We start from the raw sequence: 21,636 nt of genomic DNA, 5'->3' as shown, positions 1-21,636 counted from the left end.
TAAGTGATATTTAATGGTAAGGCATAAGACATAAAAGCATTTAATGTCTAGATGACCACTAGATAACTATTACTCATGAACATCTGTTCTTTGAAGAAGAATGATCATTACTTCTTATTGCACCAGCATGAGCAGTTGGAGATATTAAACTACTAAAACTCATTTTAAACAAAGTTAAGATTTACATCAGTGTGAAAACAAACATAAAATGTGTTGTAATTAACAAAAGAAGAAAAAGTGATTTGATGCACAAATTAACACTACTGAGCAGAGAAACTTCCATACTTTCTGTGTTTTGCTTAACACCTGCACTGCTGTCTTACATCAGATCCCATTATAACTACCTTAAGAGCAAGTTTCAAAACATCTAAAAGGATTGCACTGGGCCACGGGAAGTATTCATATCTGCTGACATTTTATTTTGATTAATATATGTATATTTCTTCAAATATATGTAAATTTCTTCAAACTAAACCACTGTTTCCAAATGTCCTAACTTACCAGTTCTGCTATTTGACACAGCTTTTTAAAGTAGCATGTAGCATTCTCAAATATTTTCATTAAAGAGTTTTGGTTTGTTTAAATATAGTCAGCAAAATATGAAAGATAAGCATGGCTGAAACTGTCATTTAGAATCACATCTGCTTAACTGACTTCAATGGCTGTAAATGATTTTAACTAATAGAGTTGTAAAGCAAGAGGCAGGTATGGAGCAGTGAAGCAAACAAAAAATGAAGGGAATACCTGTGAGAATCTGCTTTATTAATTAAAGTTTGTCCTTTTTGCAAAGCACACGCTGTGCAACCTTTAATTTCTTCCTGTAATTCATCATACTTCATTGACAGGACAGGCAAACTTAAGCCTTCGGAGTTAAAAATTTTAAGATAATTCTCAAGTGCATCAAGTGCCTGAAAAAAAATATATACAACTTCTGTCAATATTTCTACTTAAACTCATCTGCACATGCATTTATATAAACAGATGATCAAAGGTCAAAAAATATTTCCCCATTCTTTAGGACAACAACTTTTAAATCTAGGATGTGATATTGACTTAGTTTCCACAGAAGAAAACATACACTTCAACAAAAGTTAATACAGTTACAAGCATGTAAAATCATGTTTAGTTTGAATTAGAACTACTCAATTTTCAGAAAATATCAGGAATCTGATGCAGAACCAAAATAGTAACAGAAATACAATTGACAGTGTTAGCAATCTTAAGTGCCTTTACCAGTGTTTTCTTATATTGCCTATTTTTTGTTTTTCTCTAAAGCATGCAGTTTCTCATTCAGCAAGAAGAAAGTGACAAAAGTATTCTGCTTTTCAAAGCAGATTAAAAACAACGATTCAATACTCCATTATTAAAGTCACTAAATAGTAATTTTAGTAAAATAGAGATGAACCTAAGCCTACTATGCATAATTTGGCCTAGCTTTTTACCTACCTTGCTAGCTGTATTAAAAAAGTCATTGGCCTCTTGTAATAAGGCTTTCCTCTCTTCCATATGGCAACACACTTCTCTTCGCAACAGCTGGATTTTCTGATTTGAAAGATGTAAATGTTCTTTTTCTGCATAGTCTTCTGACAGCAAGATCTTAAGTGCTTCAGCCTCTAGTTGTTCCACAGTGGATTTCCATTCCTAGTTGGGACAGTTCAATTTTAGTCAACTGTGCAAAGGAAAGCAATAACAATCTTCTATCTATCTATCAAAAAGCAATATCAATATCAAAATCAATCAATCAAGAAGCAATCTTCACCACAGTCATATAAATACTGGAAAACATATATTGCATGTACAGGCCTGAAATGTATAACCTTTTGAAGCTTTTTCTTCCAGGACAGATTTCTCAGCAAATTATGTTTCAGCACAGTTATTGGCAGTTGCATCTCACATCCATTGACAGAGTTTCACAGGCAGTAGTCATTCACTATCTAAGACATATAGACGTATTCACCCTATGTACGCAAACTGTGTATCTACTCACACAGTTAATGCTTGAGTTCATATTTTCCTATTCTTTTTTTAAACTTAATTCACTGATCAATTATCTTATTTCTTACTTCCACTCTGACTTCCATTTCTTTATGCTCTTGAAGTAACTGTTCATTTTCCAATAAGGATGAGCCCAGGTTTTGCTTGTGAATATAATCTCTGATGTTTTTCTTGTACCAGGATGTTACCTAGATGAATAGTATAAAGTATTATCAGCAAACAAAGGATTTGAGAAGTGTCTGTCCAATCCTTAGGATATGTACAAGAAGATTTCATCTACAAAAAGTTCTAATTCACATTCCTTTCATTTTTCACTTCTAAATGTTCATGCCTTTATTAAAAATTTTACATTTACCTTAATATTAATAAGCACAGAATAGAAGGATCACAACAAAAATAAACACCTACTGAAATATATGCAACAAAACAGGGACGAAAATATATTCATGGAAGAACTTCAGGCAACATTTTAATGCATTAAAGGACCAGGTTCGCATTTTCCTACAAACTAAGCAAGCTAAACTCTGTGCTTTCTTTCTAGCTGTTGCAATGCTATGATGCATACAGCTATAGGAAAAAAAAAATAAAAAAATCACGGAAGTGTACCGTGAGCAGATATGCTTTCAAGCAAAGAAACAACAGAACCTTACTATATCTCAGTATATATAAATATTTGTAGGCAATTAAACATACTAATTTGTTATGGAAAGATTACATGGGAAAAGGAATCCCCTACATTTACTTAGGTAAGATGTGAAGACATCCTTTAAATCACTGGACTACAATGCTTGCTTTTTCAGTCAGTTAAAACTGTCTTTAATAAAAATAAAATAGAAATTTTGTGACTTATATCTACAGTTTGTCTCTTATAAACCTCTCTAGATAACCAGTGTGAGTATACTCACCTGTCTTCTGAATTTTACTCAGATTTTATCTCTGCCCTTGATGCTACCAGGGACCAAGCTTAGTTTCAGTTTTCTCATATATGCATGATTGGGTAGATAGAGAAAAACTGCATTCATAAATCTTCCAAAGATAATTAATCATGCATAAAATAGCCCATCAATGATAGAGATTATCAGAAAATAGGCTGCTGATAATTCCAAAGAGGAAGGTCAGACACCCTTCTTTAAAAGAAAAATAATTAGATGCTCCTATATTAAAAATACTGATAAAGGAACATGTTACAATCATGCTTACAAGATTATCACTTTCTAACTAAAGATTAAAGGAAGATACTGCATTTTAAGAAGCAGGCACTATGAACTGATGCTTACATCTGTAATGCAGACTTCTGCATTATGCAGAGGTATATATGTATTGAAAAGCAGAAGTGGTACAAAAAGCAAAAACCTACTCATATCCTATACAGCAAAGCTCATCTCCAGTACTCTGCTTTCTTTGTATCCCATGAAATCTCATTAATGTCAGTGGGAGTTCAATATGCTGTTTGTTGGGTGGTTTTTTTTTTGTTTTATATGTAGCATCATTTGACATCAATATTTCAGTTCAAGTAAAGAGACTAAAATACATTTCAAACCACTGAGAGGCTTTGAATTTCTGCCAGTGCTCAAAGATACATGTCACATCTTGGAGACCAAGAGATAAATTTTGCATTACATCTCTAAAAGTTAATTTCCCAAAGTTTGTATTTTAAAATGAATATATTATTTGCCCAAAATGCAGACATTACACAAGGCTTGAATTTATGCCTTGGCTAGACATTATATTCCAGTAAGCATGAGAGTAAACCTACTTTAATTTGTCCATTTTATTATATACTATCCTCAGCCTGGATGCAGGCAGGATCTAACAGGTCCTTCTCTTTTGATGATCGGGAAACTTGCCAGCATATTAATTTCTATACATACCTAGCAAGAAAAAGAAACATCCACAAGGAAAACTCATTGCACAGTATTTTCAACCATACCCAAATTAGGACAAATAAAAAATGGCTTTGAGATATTAGATCAGTAAATAATTAAGCCCCCTTTCTGTTATAGTCTGTTTTGAAACAGCGTGTGGAATTGTTATTTTATTTTAACTGTTACTTGCCTTAGTACAATGCACCTTACCTGGTTCTCTTGTTCATGCCACAGACAAATCTGCAGAACCTGCTCCAGACCTTGACGCTGGTGCTTAAGAGAACTGTCCAGTTGCCTTCGTCTGTCTTGCAGCAGTTCAAGGAGGTTGTCAATTTTCAAGCAGCTGCTCTGGGCTCCCTGAATCACCTCAGGATTTGGGTTTGGTCCCTCATGTTTGAATTCTTCAATGAATTCAGTTAGCTCATGGCTTTTGTTCAAAAGTGCAAGTGATTTTTCCAGGAGCTCTGTAAGAATAGAAATTGATAGGTGGAAGAAAAAACAACCCAAGAACACCATATAATTTGTAAATCTAGTACTGTCATTAAAATTCTAATAATATATAATTTTAATATTATTTAAAAAGAAAACTTTATATTTTGCCAAGGTAAAAAAAAATAAAAAATACACTAAGTGATATAAAAAAAATACACGAAGGAAGAAAAATTACCCTTGAAAGAATCAGTGCACGATCACACCCTGTCAGGAGAATAACATACCTTTTGTATGATGCTCTTGTTGCAGGAGGAGTTCTCTTAAATTGTCAGTATTGTCAAATTCTTGAGCATTTTTCAAGAAATCTTCCACTTGGTCAATTTTAACAGCAAACTGCATTAGAAAAACAAAGTGTGGCTGGAAGCACAGTAAAATTGTCTTTCGTAGAACTAGACCATAATCCTTTTCCCAGTAATTTAATATCTATTATAGGGCAAATCCATTGTTAAGTTCTTGGAAAAAGGGCATTCTTACCAACTGATAGCTACAGACTCACAGTGCCCTTTCTATTTGAGTTTTCACTGATTGAGAGGACCCAAAATTCATTTGTCATACTCTGAAAGTATAGTCTGTCATTCTATATTAGTATCTCAGACAGAGTCTAGACATTGCATCTTAGCCATCCTTATTGAATTGTACTGCTCCTTTTCAACAGTGAAGAAACCAACTCCACACTTGTATTTCTGTGTAATAAAAGATGTTGAAACCCACAATGAAATTAAGGAAAATTAAAAGCCAGCCCTCAGCTTTTTCTATCTTTTCTAATTTTCCAGATTTTCTTCTCTCTTGATCTTTATGCTATAAAAGAAATCCATCTGGCAATCAGCATTTGGGATTTTGCTTCTGATTTTTCATTAGAGAGTACCCTTAAGATAACGTTTGTGTTCCATTACAGTGTAACAAGGATTTCCATTATCACAGGTTGTCATTGAAAGAAAAATCTCCCCATTAGGAGTCTGAGTGATTCCTATTTAAATCAATATTGCATTTCTTCCTTTCACCTAAATATAATGTTATGATCTGTTCTATGCTTCAGCTGCTGCATTTTACTTTAATGATATAAGGATGTTGCAGGGACAATTCAACCATTCCCTAGGAGATTTATGGTGCACCAAGTCGACCTCAGCTGGTACAAAATTTTACACATGCCGCCAGATATTTCTTTGTATAACTACACATAGCCAGGACACAACAATTAGTAAGCTAATTGTTGATCTTACTGATTTTCCCTTGGAGCTCTTAGGACAGACAGGAGTATTATATTTGCTTCTTTAATACATGGCCCTTAGCCATTGCTGAAAAAAAATTATCAGAGGGATTTATTAAACTATTTAAGTTCCAGCAATGTGAAGATAATTGAAGGCAGGGAGCAACACAGCATAACTCTGCTCTAGCTCCTTGTATATAGATAAGTTAGGGTAAGAGCCACAGAGAGGAATGGGGGAAAAGGAAAACACTTTGAAATCTGACTACACAGATATCTGGAAAGAGAAGTCTTGAGTCTTTACTGTCAGGTTACACTAATGTTTCATTTGTAAGAATAATTACAGTAACTGTATGCAGACACCTTCAGTGTCTAATCATCACTAAGCATTAACAAAGACATCTAAGAATTTAGCTCTTTTAATTCTGAATAATTCGAATCATAATGCATAAAAGAACCACTGAAACACATCCACTGAATTATGTGCTTTAAGTTTCCATCCAGTAATGTTTTTCACTGTTGCTTTTCTGTCAAGTATGTGTTTTGGAGACACCACAATCATGACTACTCTTAAAGCCTACATACTTTTGTTCCATTTTATCCTAATCTAAGCAGAAGGAGAAAAAAAGAAAGATGGCTCAAGATAATATATTTTCCTTAAGCAGTTCAATTTCTAGGAATGCAATAACCATCTATACCAAGTATAACAGAGTGAAAATACAGTGAAAAGAGATCGTGTAAAATGTGGGAGGATTCCAATTAAGAATATTTTGATTTGAATACACACCTCCAGAGCATTTTCAAAGAACACTGTAGTAAGTTCCAGAAGTGCCTGTCTCTTCTGTAACATAATTATGAGGGCATCCCATGCATCCCCAAGTGTCTCTGCCATGGCATCATACACCTGACTCTTCTCCTTGTTCTCCTCAGCAGCCTTATCTGCTTCATGCAGCAGATCCCACACCTGATCTTCCAAAGCCTAGAAGAAAAAAGAAAAGAAATCTGTAAATGGAACCCAAAACCCTATGCTGATATCAGGACACTTTTTCAGTGGATCTGAAATTATCCACAAGTCTCTTACTCGTGCACTCTGTTTCTAGTTCCTTGTGTCTGTAGTAGCATATTTCACTGACAGTTTCTGAATTCCTCCTGCATTTCAGAGGCAAAAGTTTTATGCAGTCTCATTTTAACAGGAAGTGTTAAGACTATCATTCTATCTCTAAAATTTAGCCTCAAAATCATTTACATCTATTTGAACACAGATCATCCCAAAAGCTGAAGAAATGCAGATGATCAGTATCTTCTTTCATATGTCATCATACTCTTTTGACATCATAGGAAAAGTTAAAAAGTTCAAAGCTTTAGAAGTTTTTCAGTCTCTGATGATTTCATTATTATTCAAAAAAAAAAAAAAAAAAGTAGTTAGAACACATTGATGTATTTTCCTAAAGAAACAAATTAAAAGCAAAGACTCAAGTAGAGTTTGCTGCACTGCCAAAGCTGGACACCAAATAATAAACATTCTATTGTCAAGATAATAATTCTTTTGTGTTTCATTCCCTTTAATAATGTCATCATGACAAAGATAACCACAAGGCCAAATTCAGCTTACATTTACATCTTTGATGTTTAGAAAATTGATGAGTATTTGATGTATGCTTTTTTTTTCCCTCCTGCCTCAGATCTTCATCATCGACACGAATATAAAGTATCAATATCTGCTGTTCTTACAGATGTTATCAGACAAATATATAATGGAAAAATAAATCTATATTAGACAAGTTCAAACCCATGATAAATCACTCTCAAGACAGAGTGTATTAGAGACTAAGAAACCGGAAAGCTTGAAATTCTTCTGGCATTTCAAATTCTTAGCTTGAAGAGACTCATTAGTTCCCTCAGAAAGCAGCGCTGCTAGTATAGTAATAAACTAAGGGATTTTTATTCCTTCACTGATAGAAACAGAATGAAATTACTTGAAATTATCTTTGCACATAGACAACTGAGGAAAAAAGTTGTTTTTTTTTCTTAGTTTTCATAGGTTTGCATCAGAATTTGTCAATTACTATCATGCTGTCAAAGCTATAACATCAGGTTGCCCACATAATGCTGGATTTTACTAAATATATACAAAATCTCTTCAGAGTCAACAAAGCCTTTGCTCTTTGTTTAACCTGAAGAAGCCCAAGTATCAAATATTGTGTATTCTGTGTTATCATGATAGAAGATAAATGAACTAAAGACACAGTCAGAATTTGCTATGTAGTACTGATCTCATTATTCCTAAACTTCTTGACTGGTTTGCATCTCAAAAACCTAAGACTGAATAAAGAACTGGAAAGAAGTGTTTATTAAATCCCAATTTATCCACTCTGTGTCGTTGTGGTTTTGTTTCGTTTTTTAAATTACTTGCAAAATACCATCCCTGTCATATGATGAAAAACAACTGAACTTTGCAGCTAACTACATAGCTAAGTACCTTAATAATTATGTGTAAATAATGCAGATGACTTTAACAAATAATTTATTCCGTAACAAATTTATTGAAAAACAATCATAATGAGTCTATTTTTAATCTAACTGAAAGATATCAAGTAATTATTTAAATAGAAACAAACAAACAAAAAAAACCCAAAACCACTAAAATCCCCCACACCCTCGTACTTCATTGCTTATTGAAGTATGTAATTTTTTTAATAATTGTTTCCCATAGATATCAGCATATGAATGATTGGTCGGGAATTTATGCTCTGTGAATTGAAGTAAACAAATTAATTAGCAGGAAAATTTAGGTAAATGAGCCAAATTAAGAACTATGTTGGTTTTAAAATGAAGCTTGAATATATTACTGCTTTGGAGGACTCCTTCCACAGAAAATTCTGTGATAAAAAACAGAACTCTGGAGACAAAGCAAGAATTCTGCTGTTTGTCTTAGTGAGGATATTAACATCATCATAACTAAAAACATGGCAAAGGATTCACACATACTTTTTTAATGACCCAGAAAGCATCAGTGTTGGGAGACTGAAATTAAACAGAATCTGATGTCCAGGTAGAGATTCTCTTGGAAATGAAAAAATTATTGAGACTTACAGTACAAAGAATGTACTCCTGTTCCAAACCTGAGAACATTTACCTTTATTCTTAACCTTGTAAAAAAAATAACATTTTATTTCAGTTCACAACAAATGCATGAGTCAGCAGCATCTATACTTGTTAATTCAATTAGTGGTTACAAAGGATCCTATCCCTTCTTAATGGGTACAAGTGCCACATTTACCTCTGAAGGAAAATAAGCCTGTATGTTTACTTAAAGGAAATAACAAGCTTATACAATCTTTCCTGATCAATTAAATATCACTGATTAAAACTAAGCAACTCAGCAATATTTTGCTGCTTAGATCACTGTTGCTAAATAAGGTAAACTCCTTTGGCTGCTACCAGTCAGCATGCCAATTTAACAAGAAGAAATAGAATAATTTCCACTATAAAAGATACTAAAATCACACATAAACAAAATCAACCGAAAAACATTTGAAAAGAGAACCTTTTCAAACATGTTATTCTATTTTTTAATTAAACAGAGTTCCCTGTTCCCAAATTAAATGGAACTTGAAAGCAGTAGAGAGTAAAGCAGAGTACTTCCAACCAAAGGAAATTATTTTACATTTCCCCCCCCCCCCCCCCCCATCATGTCCCAGTAAAGTATCAGTTTTTATCACAATTTTTCTGATCATCAAAAGAAGAAAAAAAAGATTAATCTTTTTAACTCATTGGGTTTTCTCTGAATATTCTTTAAAGTACCACCTATAAATCTGTGTGCCAAACTGGTTATTCAGTGGTGGTTTTCTGTTTCTATTTTTGTGTTATGTGGGTTTTTCGCGTGCTTAAATTTTTTTAGACATATGTTAACACTGCTGAGTCAATAACAGATCTCTGGTTCTGTGAGTTGGATTACATTCCTTTTCCTGTAGCACCAGAAGTACTATAAACTGATTACAAGTCACTGTGCCAAATTTCATCCTTTCTTACATCTGCAAAGCTTCAATTTGCAAAGCTGAAAAAATAATCTGACTTGAATATTTTGAATGTAACTTATGAAACTCATATAGTGAAATGTGTCTAATGAAGTTAAAAAACAAAAAAGAAACACAACTGGAAGGATCTTCCTGTGTAACAGGGAATAAAGAATATATATTCCTACAGCAAGGTTAGATATCCCAGAAATTATTATCCCAAGTTGGAAATATCTTCAATAATTTTTGGTCAGGACGGTATCTCTGATAAAAGCAGTTTTTATTCGCGATTAAAATGCCGGGCACCCTGAGAGCAGAAGCGCACCTAAGGACACGATGTTACAGTTTTTATACTTTGTCTCCCATGTTTTCCCCTTCCCTTTCCCCTTTGGTTGGGTGTTCCAGGTTACAATTTTACCCAAGGTTTGCATTTGTTAATTACATTCTGAAATTTGACGTGCTAGTCAGTGGCCATCCTGCTGTTTTCATTTCCAAGATGTCTCAGTACTCTTATCATATTGACATGTTGATTCCCTTCAAAACTTCTTCCATTCTCCAGAGGTCTTTGTTAAAGAAAGAGCCCGAAGGAAGGGGGGGGAGGGGGGTGTTAATCATTTTAACTTCTCCTCTGTGGATCCTTTATTACTCAGATCTTATTTGTCAGGCGCCAAAAATCAGTAGTTCTATTTCAGACGGGTGAACAGACAGGAGCTGCTGTCTTTGTACATGACTTCTACCTAATAACTACAAATTGCTTCACCTACATAATGAGACCTTGAAATAAAATATTCTTATCTTGTTCTAAATGCAGAAACAACATTTGATTCCCACAATACTGCAGTGGAAGAGAAGTTACAAAACAGGCCAAACAAACAACATTAAGTGTTCAAAGCTTTCTCAATGCTTAACTTAAAATACAACAGTTGCAACCATGCCTTAGGGATCCAAGAGGATCAATTCTTAATAATATTGCTTTCTCTTGTATTCTATGTGAAATATTTTTTTGGAAATTTTTCAGTTTTTGAGTTGTATCCTCCCTTTTATAAAAAGAAATACAGTAGAAAAAGGTCTTCCTCTTGCTACACTGTATATTTCTAATATTTTGAAATATTACAGGCAGATAAAAAGCAATGAAGAAGCCTTTCAGTTTCAACAAAAACATAATTGAAGCAAACATTAACATAACACTAAATGCAAGATTTTTACTATTTTGAATTTTAGGAGGAATATTTTCACACAGAGGGTTGTGAAGCACTGAAACAAAACAGGCTGCCAAGGAGGTTGTGGATACCCTATCCCTGGCAGCACTCCTTGAGCCAGGCTTTATGTGGCTCTGGGAAGCCTGGTCTGGTGGTTGGTGACTCTGCATGTAGCAGGGGGGTAGAAACTTATAAGAACTTTTGTTTTTTCTTTCCCACTCTTACTTTCCCCCCACCCCACTATTAGAAGACAAACCAGCTTCTTCACACTGTCACTGCGCAAACAACTCAGCTCATTCTGAGTTGTTCAAACAGGATAGAGTACCTTGTTCCAAGAATGCCAGCGTGAGACAGCAAAAAAGATGAGGCACTTGAACAAGTAAAGACAGTAGGACCACTCTCTGTGCTATCCAGTGATTGGGTTTTTGGTGATTGGGTGTTTTTGGGTTTTTTTTTCCTGCATTTATTCCTTGGTACTATTTTCCTTCATAATATACAAATTCCATACTGTGAACTGTATTAAATTATACTTCCTACATATGGTATTAAACTTCCCCATGCAAATAAGTCTCTGATTCTGCTCTTAAAAATGCTATAGTTTTTACTCTGTTAATCAGCTGAAATCATCTAATTTCAACACAAGTAATAACCCATGCTAGTTTCATTTTTTACAGTAACATACTTCAATTAATATTCAAGGTAAACATGCCTCAAAGTTCACACTTTACAAAGTGCTTTGCTTGTGTTTACAATTGTTATGAAATACTAATCAAACTTTTCATAACATTGGAGAATAAATAAAAATCATGATGTTCCATTACATTTAGCAGTTACTGAAGACAACAGGAATTTTTCACTTGACCGTAAAGTAGGAAAGAAACACATCTTTGCTGCAGTTTTCAGAAGATAATAGTTATCAGTGAGTATATTTTATCAGTGCAGAGGCTTAAATTTGATCTACAACACTGACAAGCAAAACTATATTTTCTGTGTGGAGTAAACTAACAAACGTCACAACAGGAGTCCCACACACCTATGTCAACTGTTACATCTGAACTATAATGACTTCATATACTTTTGTGTCACTGTATCGGAACTTACCTTAAGTTTAGCGAGGAGGAGTTCATGATCATGTAGCAGCTTTTTTGTTTCATCTTGATTGCTGCCAATTTCTAATAAATTTGGTGTTGATTCAGCCAGCTGAAGCTTCACCCATTTTCCACACTGAAATAAGTAAACCATTACAGGCTTCAGGAAAAGCAAATTTTCCTTCCTTTATTTACTCACACAGACTCTCAGTTCACACACACTTTGTGGGCATAGGATAACAGCAATCCATAGTCATATTCAGCGGTAGAATGAAGACACAGAGGTTAGAATATAAATTTGACTTCATTTGAATCAGGCATCAAAATGAGAGGTTCTAGACTCACCCAGTCTGCTGAGATTTAGTTTTGCTTAAGAAAATTAACATCACAATGAACCAAAAAGGTTTCTCCGACTCACCTAACATTTCAGCTGAAGACTGCGTAAATAGCTAAGGAAATAAGAGGGGGAAGTAGGAACAAATATTTTTCTTCAGATGCAGTAATACCAAGTTTTACTTCTAGAATGCAAATCCAACATAACTTGCACTGAGCATAAAGAGAGACTGCACGAAAAAGCTATGGGAGCAATTAATAGCTGTTGGAAAAGGAACCCAAACAGCCAACTTTAATGCTGTCCTGGAGGATGCAGAAAGAAAGGAAGACTGACAGCATCCCAAAGTACAGCTCTTTTCTTGCTGTGCTGCACAACTGCTACAGCCTGAGAAATGCAAGAGAAGATGGTGACAAGTAACAAAGCAGTAAAGTCAGTGGGGGCTGTAAGATACAAGAAGCCTACAGTACAGCAAGGAAAACATGAACATTTCACAATAAACTTCAGCATCTTTTTAACACAATTTCTGTCTCGTAGTAACAGACTAAGGCTCCTTGGAAAGCATAAGAACAGAGGACAAAACATACCCCACTGCCACAACTGAAGTAATCCCATCCTGAATAATCACTCTAACTCTGTGACATCCTTTGCACAATATCACCTTATTCTGCATTACAGAAAAACTCCGGGGGTGAGGGCAGGGTACTTTACAAGTTGTATGGAAAACAAAGAATCAAACTGCCAAAGAATGCCAGCTTAGATACAGTACCCAGACATCCCTTAGGCATCCCGCTTTATTCCACGTGCCAAATGTTATGCAAGTTATGGGTGCAGATTCCAGCTCACAAATAGGCCTTCAGGTGCTCAAAAAAAGCTATACACACACACACACAATAACTTCTATGAGAACACACAGTAATACTAATTCATAACTTTCAAAAATAACCATTCACTATCAGTTTAAGGCATTAATTTCAAGCAAATTATCCTAAACAGATGCACACAACGTGCATTTGTGGGGTTGGTAGCAATAATCTTGCATTACAAGCAATCTTAGTTCTAAAATAATTCCACTTGCAATTAAGTCTCCTCCAAAAGTAACATTCGTGCTTATCAATGCATTTACATGGCACTCTGCAATTGTCTGTGACTCTTTAAATAGAGGAATTCTTCGCCTCCAATATAAAATAAAAATTTTGAACAGAAACAAAGGGAGGAATCTCCATTAGAGACTAACTAAATTACCCCACCTTATCACTGTATGCTAACTATTCATTTGTGCAGAATATTTAATAGAAGCAGCAACCACTGAGTAGGAGAGAGTTTATAACAAATGTGCCAGCATTTGCTACCTTACCTTCAGCACAGCTATAACAATACTGACGTTCCCAGCCTGAACAGCAACCGAACTGAGGGTTGTTGTAGAAAGCTTCTGCTCCAAACTGGCTTCATTTGACATGGTGTTTCAAAGCAGAGCTTCACGCATTAAAGCAGACTTGGAAACGCTCGTACAAAGTCTAGTCTTCATTTCAGAAAGCAACAAGCAGGGTTCCTTGGATTCATTCAGTGAAAGAGCTCAGCTAACACTGATTACTCTGCCAAAAGGAAAGAACAGGAGGTTAAAAATAGACAGCTCCATTGAGTTTATCATTCTTGAGAGAGAGATTTGACACACCCCTAGCCTGGTAGCATTAAGCTGCCTGTACTTTTTGTCACCATCTGAAGTGTGAAAGCTTACTTCCACACGAACATCATCCCATTCTGGATAACCAAAGGAAAAGATTTCTTAAAACAGCTAGAAGCTGTTTTAATACCAACGCTATGCAGACCAAGCTGATGTTCTGAAGTTTCAAAACATGCAACTGTACAGTCTAAATGTTTGCTTCCTACAAGCAAATTTTTTTAATTGTTTGCTGGTATTCCACAGAGCCAGAGCACTTAAACAGGATGAACATGAGTACATAAATCAGATGCTGAACCAAAACAGACAGTGGAATTTTAATCCAAAAATATTTAAAAGCACAGTGACCATAACAACAAAAAAGTAAAGTCAGAGCTCTGTGTGAATTCCTAAGAAGTGCTTTACTTCTTCCTGAGATTAAAATAATTCATCTTAGCTTCAATGAATATTGTTTCCACAGTCTTTATTTTTGTTCTGAATCAGAGTAAGGAAAACCTCTTAAATAATTTTTAAAGGTTACACCCCACTTAAGATTTTAGTTAGTGAGAGTAAATTAATAAGCACATTTAAAACCATAGAGCTGGTTTAGCATATTAAATCTTTTGCCAGAAGCACAGAGCATGCCACAAGCAGCCTACAGAATAAGACAACAGCTGCGAGGTTTCCTTCTACAGAACAGCTGAGAAAGCAACATCAGTGTTTGGGTTGGCAGGTCACTTGGGCAACATAAGTCCACCCAATAAACTGTATATATAACTCCCCTCTAAGCACCTGCTTGCTTCATTTGCACAGAAGTATGTAATGCTCAGAGACATTTTTGTCTAAATTAGATTTGCTAATCACAGGCTACAGCAGACACCAATGTCTGCAAAAAAAATTACAAGATATCTTGAACTGGAAGAAATTTAGGGTAGTTGCAGGGAATTTGAACTGATATGTCAAGATCTGTTTCTTTTTATTTATTTGTTCATTGTTTCCCACCTCTAATTAGTACAAGATTATAATCTTAATCTGAGTTTTTATCTTTAAACCACAAATTTGGATCAGGGTATCCAGAACTGCATTCTAGTGTTTTGTGCTGAACTAAACGGGCTTGGCAAATCAGAACAACTATCACATCCTTTGTGTCAAAACAGGAGCAGAAACCCTCACTCTGCCTTCAAAGGAAGAAATAAAATTCAGTTTTTCAAAACTTGTAACATCTGTGAGAGTTTAGAGAACCCCTGCCACTGAAAGAAACATTAGATAGTGTTGGAAATATCCTCAATAATTTTTGGTCAGGACGGTATCTCTGATAAAAGCAGGTTTTATTTACGATTGCAATGCTGGGCTAACTTATATAAATATATATATTTATGCATATAAATGCATTGTTCTAAATGCAGAAACATTTGATTCCCACACATAGATGCTTGTGAAACTTACAAGTATTCACGTGTGGCATAAAAAAATATATGTAAAATTTCATAACCACACAAAAATTGGACTGTAGAAGTCATGAAGAAGTCTTAACAGCTAAAACTGAATAGAAACTTCTATTTTGGATTGAATAGAAGGTAGGTCCCTTGTATAAAAATCCCTACATTCTCCAGACTTCTCAAAAATAAATAAATTAATTAATTAAAAAATCCATAAGACAGAGACTGGGTTTTTTCACACTGTGGGGAGGATTAATAACAACAAGAACTTGAATGGTGGAAAAATTGATTGGAAAAACACATCCTAACCTCTAATTAGCTTCATAAAAAGAACTGCAAGCCAATTCTAGTATTACATTAAATCGTGCCATCAAGTTTCGTTTTCAGACAAGCACACTGGAACAGTGCGTTTCAGTAACACAAGTTGGGCTACTTGTCTCAGAGTAGTCAAGAGCTTTTTTCACTCAGGTTAAATAAGGATGCATATTTTGTGGTGATGACAGCTGGAAACCATGGATAAATATCTCTCTAGAAACAGATCATAATCAAGTTTGGAATCAATGGAGATAAATTATTCAAAATACCTAATAAATGCATATACATTCTATTGATTTGGCTAGAGCTATGCATACAAGATAGAGACAAAGAATCAGAATATAAGGCAGAGAAAACATAGCAAGGAATCTGAAAGGATCTTATAGCACAATTCTAAGTGGAAAATGTGGAGAAATTTGACGTTGCATTTCAATGCAATTCTGCTGCACCCAGGGAAACAAAATTTAACAAGCATGCCTTTCTCAGTCTTGTATATGTACCTGTTGTCTGTTTCTCTGAAGCAAACAAAAATCCTTCTTGAAGCCAAAATCAGGCAGTTTATCTGCATTAGAAGAGAGAAACATTTTCCCTTTGCTTTTACTGTGCCTTCAAAGACAAGAATGACAATTAACTATAACATCCACCAGCTGTCCACTAATAACAATGAAGCTGAACAGCAGAACTAATAAAACCATCTCAAGAACACTGGGGGTGGGGGGTCTGAGTCTTGAGTGTAAATAATGTCAGAACTATTAATAAAAATAACTGGAAAGATTAATAGATTAATATGATAAAACTCATTTCATTTTCACCATGCAGTCTTAGCAGCCTTTTCGCTTGTGTGGGAAAGGAATCCCAACTCTCAGTTTGACCCATGGATAAAGCAAAGTGACCATTCATTCCTGGAGATAAATTGGATCTTTCTTAGAGCCTTGAAGCTGCCAAAATGCCTTTGGGAAAGTTCACTCCCTCAAGCCTTGGATTACTGAGGTCCTTTAACCGGTTTATACACATAATGGGGTCTTCTTCCCTTATTTCATGCCTGAGAGGTGTATGCAGGAAGGAAGGGAAATAAGCAAAGGAAGCACCTCTCCAAACCAATGGGTTTAGTGCGGCTCTATACAAGAGGCACTACTTCCCTCAGCTGCCCAACTTGAACAAGGCTTTCAGATCTCCCCAAGTCTACAGTTGCTGCCTTACTGCCTCCTACCATTCTACCTTTTGTGGGCTGCATTTTGAGGTATATTCGACACTATCAGGAGAGCAAAGAGAAATCAGATGGCTCGCTAACCTTATTGTTCAGGCTCCAAGAGCAGCAGCCAAAAGAGAATAGTTTATTAAACAAGATTTGTGTACTTCCTCAGGAACGCACGTAGGCAAATCCAGCAGGACTTCTGTTAGTAAATTCCTTGAGAGCATTTAAAATTCCTTCCTGATGTAGTGTGTTAGCACAGTGCAATACACACACTGCACCAAATATAGATAGCGAGCCACATTGTTTTCTCCCTGTAAAAAAAAGGAAGATTAAGATGTCAGTTGAAATACAAGTATAGTGTGAAAGCAGCTACAAGCTGTTCTGCTAATAAGGTAGATCACAATAACAATTTTGCCCCATTGTGGTTTATATTTAAAATTCAGCTGTATTAAAAAACTATTTCTGTATATTTTGCAGTGTTTATATACACAAATATTGCTGTCTGTATTAAACTCATTCAATAAAAACCATCCGTTAAAAATCAGACTGCTCAAAAAAAACCAAAAAAAACCAAAAAAACAAGATCGTAAGCGTAATTTGGTTCTTGGAATCATCATTCAAGTGTGAAACAACTGTTTAACCTCTTCAAAAGTAGTCAGTAGGCAAAGATACCAAGAAGGTCAAAGAGAGCCATTCCTTTAACAAGACACTAATTAAACAGATAATCACACTAACCATTCAAAAACATTCAAGCCATATTGCTTCTATTCTTTAGAAGAGTTGATTTAAATGGACTCCAACTTCAGAAAGATAAGTTTAGAACATAGAGCAAAGTGTGTTACACAGTCCTGTTTCCAATATCACATCACATTAGACAAAGTTTATCCAGAGAACTTAAATTCAACAGCAAAGTTGAATTTCAAGGATTAAAGAACCATAAGGCTTTAGAATTTAGTGGGGGTATTTTTGCTTGTTTGTTTTTTAAAAGTCATTTATCAGTGGAGTTATAAGTAGCAGTGCTTTGTTTTGTTTTAAAATGATAATGCCATCCCACGCAACTATGCTATTTGAAGGTTCACACTGCTGAGCATTCCTCTGTACATTCTGGTCACACACTTCCCCCGTTCCAGCCCATGGCACAAGCATGCAAGTGGTCCCAGTTGGTCCTCTCACAAAAGCAAGAACTGCGTGACCTACTTAGGAGAGGAAAACAAGCTGGAAGCGCTGAGACCTCCTCCCTCCCCCTTTGATTATTTTTCTGGAGCTGGCTTGTTAAACAGAGATGTGCTCGCTGCTGACACCCAATGGAGCCGGGGTGCAACTATAGCGCATGAAAACAAGCCGTCACTGTTCCCAGCTCATCCAAAAGCGTTCAGAACCTAAAAAGGACAGTGCATTACATTTCTGATTTTAAGCATTGTCAACAGAAAACACCCTTTCTCCCCTACCCTTTCACACTCTTTCAGTGGAAGTTCAGATGGACTAGTACTCTCAGAACCATTGTGAGCAATCCACAGCAAAAACTCCTACTGCCACATATCAGCAGAGACAGGCAATCTGACCCTCATTCCAGGCCAGTGCACGTACCAGAATGGAGAGCAGAAGACATCCTATGCTATAGTGAAAACATTTTGCATGAGTGCATACCTACTTTGCTGGACATCTTTGAGGAACAATAATCATCATCATAACTCTGTGATTCTGGAACTCATTTTTTATTGATATGGTCTACCAGAGGGTCTGGGCCTGGGAAACAGAGTGCCATCTGGTGAGCATCTGAACCTTTGGACAACATCGCCATTCCTGTGTCTTAATGTGGTTTTGATATCTTCCAACAGAAATACGTACACTTCTTTCTTCAGAAAATTGGCCACTGGTTCCATTGGATTTGGCTGCTGAAATGCCATCTCCACTTGTCTTCTGCCACAGGGGTGGGGATGAAAGCCTGTGGCTGTTTCTTGCTCAGAGAGAAACTGACAGAAGAAGGGAGAGGTTAAAAGGAGCTTGCTGGCTTGGCTTGCCTTGCACTGCCATGAAACAGCATAGGGGAATGAAAGCTTGAGGGAGATTCTTAAAGAAAGCCACAGCTATAAAGAGATTTCTCAGATCAAGGTCCTAAAAGAATTACTTTCAAAGGCATAGCAGCCCATCCTGTCAAACCAGTGGTTTCACTCTTCCACAATTCTATACTCAGTATGATGTTACCACCAGGAACCTCTGTTTCACATAGAGACATAGTAGGGAAGAAGAAATAGAAACCATGGTGTCAGTGTGTCCTTGCTGAATCTGGCCATTAATTGCAGGGAAAAAAAGCCCATGAAGAAGGATATGCACTTCTTTGGAGTCTCCCCTCATTGTCACCCCAGGATACAAAAGCCCAGCTCAGCCCCACATTCATGTATGACAGTCTCTTTAGGCTGTTCATACAGGGCACATAGCTGCAATGCTGTGCCTAAGGTACTCAGTATGCTCCAAAAGTAATGCCTCCTATTTATTTACATTATTTACGTTCCTTGACAGAGCAAATTCTCATCTACAAAACATTCTTCTTCAACACAGTCACCACTATTATCTACGAATTTGTACCAGTAATGATTAAGATTAAAATCTGCACCAGTGGAGATGACTCTGTGTTTGCTACCACTTCTGGAACCTACCACCCATCACCCCACTCTGCTCACATCCGCTGTTTGATTTCCATAAACATTTGGCAAGTGTTGATGAATGTCAGTGGGTGCCATTTTCCTCTGTATGGTGGAATTCATTGATACCTTTGCTTCACAGGTATTTCCATGCCAGTGCCACAATGTCAGACTGCCCCCTATGCTGCCACCTGTCATATACAACATAATGGAATATTGGTGAGAAGGTCCAACCTATACTGCCATTATCACCAACATCTGCCTCTGGCATCAGGGGCCAAAATGATTAAATAGGAGGCAGTACTTCTGGAGCAGCCCTTGGACAATCAGATTGCTTCAAATTTCTGAACATTTCTCCACCATCCTTTTATTATATGGAAGTCTTTCTGAAAGGCAGAGATGGATAACACACGCTGCTGATGCAGCGGAATCCTCAGGAACTGCATTTTAGAACCTGACTTGTGTTCTAAGCACAAAAATAGCATGCATAACTACCTCATAAGCTGCACAGATTTTTCTACACTTGATTCAGCATTTAGCAAATACTCTGTAATTAAATCTCTTTCTCTAAGTTACTCTTTCTCGCTGTGCTAACATCTCTTCTGTTGGCAGATTTGATTAACTATATTCAGGGAATTAGCTCAGTCTTCCCAAACTTCCTTACAGCCCACCTGTTTGACATCATAAGATTCACACAAATATTTCTATTGCAAATTAAACTCTTCAGTTCACCAACTGGTTTCATCATACCTCTTTGGCTTTCCCCTCCTTTCTTCTCGCTGAATACTGCTTTTCAGATCTCACTACCATATGTAGAAAAAAAACCCAAAACATTACCACAGCATTCTAAGATAAATGTGATTTGAGCTGTACTTTTTTATATCCTGAGCATATGTGATTTTCATGACTATAACATCCCACTCCTGACCATTATGAAGTTCACTAACACCAGGCTATGAAGCAGGAATGAAGCTGTAACCCACTCCCAGCACAGGCACCCACACACTCAGCACTGACAGCAGCAGCCATTTCATCCAACTCTGCATGGCAACCATGAACCCTTTTCAAAGACATGCTGGATCACATGCAAGAAGACAGTTCACTGACAAGATGTGTGGATGCATCTCTGATAAGTCCCAGGAGACAAAACAATAGCTAGAGAAAGGGTCATAGCTAACAATACCAAATGAACTCCAGTAATTCATGTTTCTCTCACCTTCCTGAGCAAGAGCCCTGGCATCTTCTCAAGAGGTAATGCAGCATGAAGTGATACCTGAAAATAGCCACAACCTAACAAATTGGCCATACTTGATGAGTAGAAACAGAAACCTTACAAGGCTCACTAAGCATGTGGCTCAGCACAGCCTTTTGATGCCATTTCAAGCAAAGCATTAAGAAAAAACCTTGGTTACAGCATAGTACCTTACTGCATTTCTTTGTATAGATTTGTCATGGAGGGAAGGAAGGCTACACTCTGAGAAGCAGTGAATGATACAAAGCAGACAGTGAGGCATCACATTCACATCATCACTAGAGATAAGTGGAGTAGCAGTCAGATGTGTTGAATACATGGTACAATCTTCACTCTGCTGAGGCTAGCTTGCAGCTATCATCTCATAGAGGCATGCAGAGCAGCATAAGTGTTCAGAAAGAGAACAGCCTGCACTTAGTACCAGTTTAGAACATGGCTTGTTCCCAAGTCCCTGAAAGCCAAGCCCATATCACCACACGATCCTAATAAATATCAAGTAACCACACTCTGTGTTTGTGAAAATGCTCAAGATGCCATGAAAGCTACTATTTACTAGCTAACAACAACAAAAAAAAAAAAAAAAAAAAAAAGCACCTTGACTATGGAACATTAAGAGACACTTATCACTTGTCTGCTACTTAAAAAAGAACACCAAAGAGCTCTGGCATTGTATTTTAGAGAAGCGTCTTACTGGAGCTTTGCAACCCACTAAAACTCTGCAGCTTCTAACCCTGCAAGACAGAGATCATCAGCAGTCCATGCATGCCAGGAAAGTCAGCAATGACAGCAGGAATGTGCTGCCGCTTGCCCAGCATCCGCAATTCTCCCATGGAAAATGAACAGTGAACACAAATAAAGCCCCCTAAATGAGATGGTAAATCATGCAACACAAACCAAATAAACCAGAAACATCATCAGCATCTGGAAAATTACCGTAAGTTTT

General features: G+C 36.4%; 1 protein-coding gene across 8 annotated transcripts in view; it reads right to left on the bottom strand.

The window, feature by feature from the left end:
- The window catches only part of CCDC141 (coiled-coil domain containing 141), a 51,689-nt gene extending 34,615 nt beyond the window's left edge, over positions 1–17,074 (bottom strand). For 2 of the 8 annotated variants that reach the window (XM_015868371.2, XM_015868372.2), the window contains exons 1-10: positions 16,896–16,912; positions 16,105–16,166; positions 13,548–13,785; positions 11,873–11,995; positions 6,344–6,535; positions 4,577–4,685; positions 4,071–4,324; positions 2,064–2,183; positions 1,447–1,641; positions 745–908 (exon numbers count right to left, since the gene is read on the bottom strand). In XM_015868371.2, coding sequence (XP_015723857.1) covers positions 745–908; positions 1,447–1,641; positions 2,064–2,183; positions 4,071–4,324; positions 4,577–4,685; positions 6,344–6,535; positions 11,873–11,995; positions 13,548–13,649 — 1,259 coding nt within the window. In that variant the 5' untranslated portion in view covers positions 13,650–13,785; positions 16,105–16,166; positions 16,896–16,912. Of the gene's footprint in view, positions 1–744; positions 909–1,446; positions 1,642–2,063; positions 2,184–4,070; positions 4,325–4,576; positions 4,686–6,343; positions 6,536–11,872; positions 11,996–12,777; positions 12,882–13,547; positions 13,786–13,865; positions 13,882–16,104; positions 16,167–16,895 lie in introns of those variants that run through there. The other 6 variants (XM_015868377.2, XM_015868374.2, XM_015868376.2 and 3 more) reach the window with 6 other exon arrangements.
- Positions 17,075–21,636: the final 4,562 nt, after the last annotated feature.

This window comes from Coturnix japonica, chromosome 7, assembly GCF_001577835.2.
Source record: "Coturnix japonica isolate 7356 chromosome 7, Coturnix japonica 2.1, whole genome shotgun sequence".
Classification (NCBI taxonomy): Eukaryota; Metazoa; Chordata; class Aves; order Galliformes; family Phasianidae; genus Coturnix; species Coturnix japonica.
This window is presented reverse-complemented; position numbering and strand designations above follow the sequence as displayed.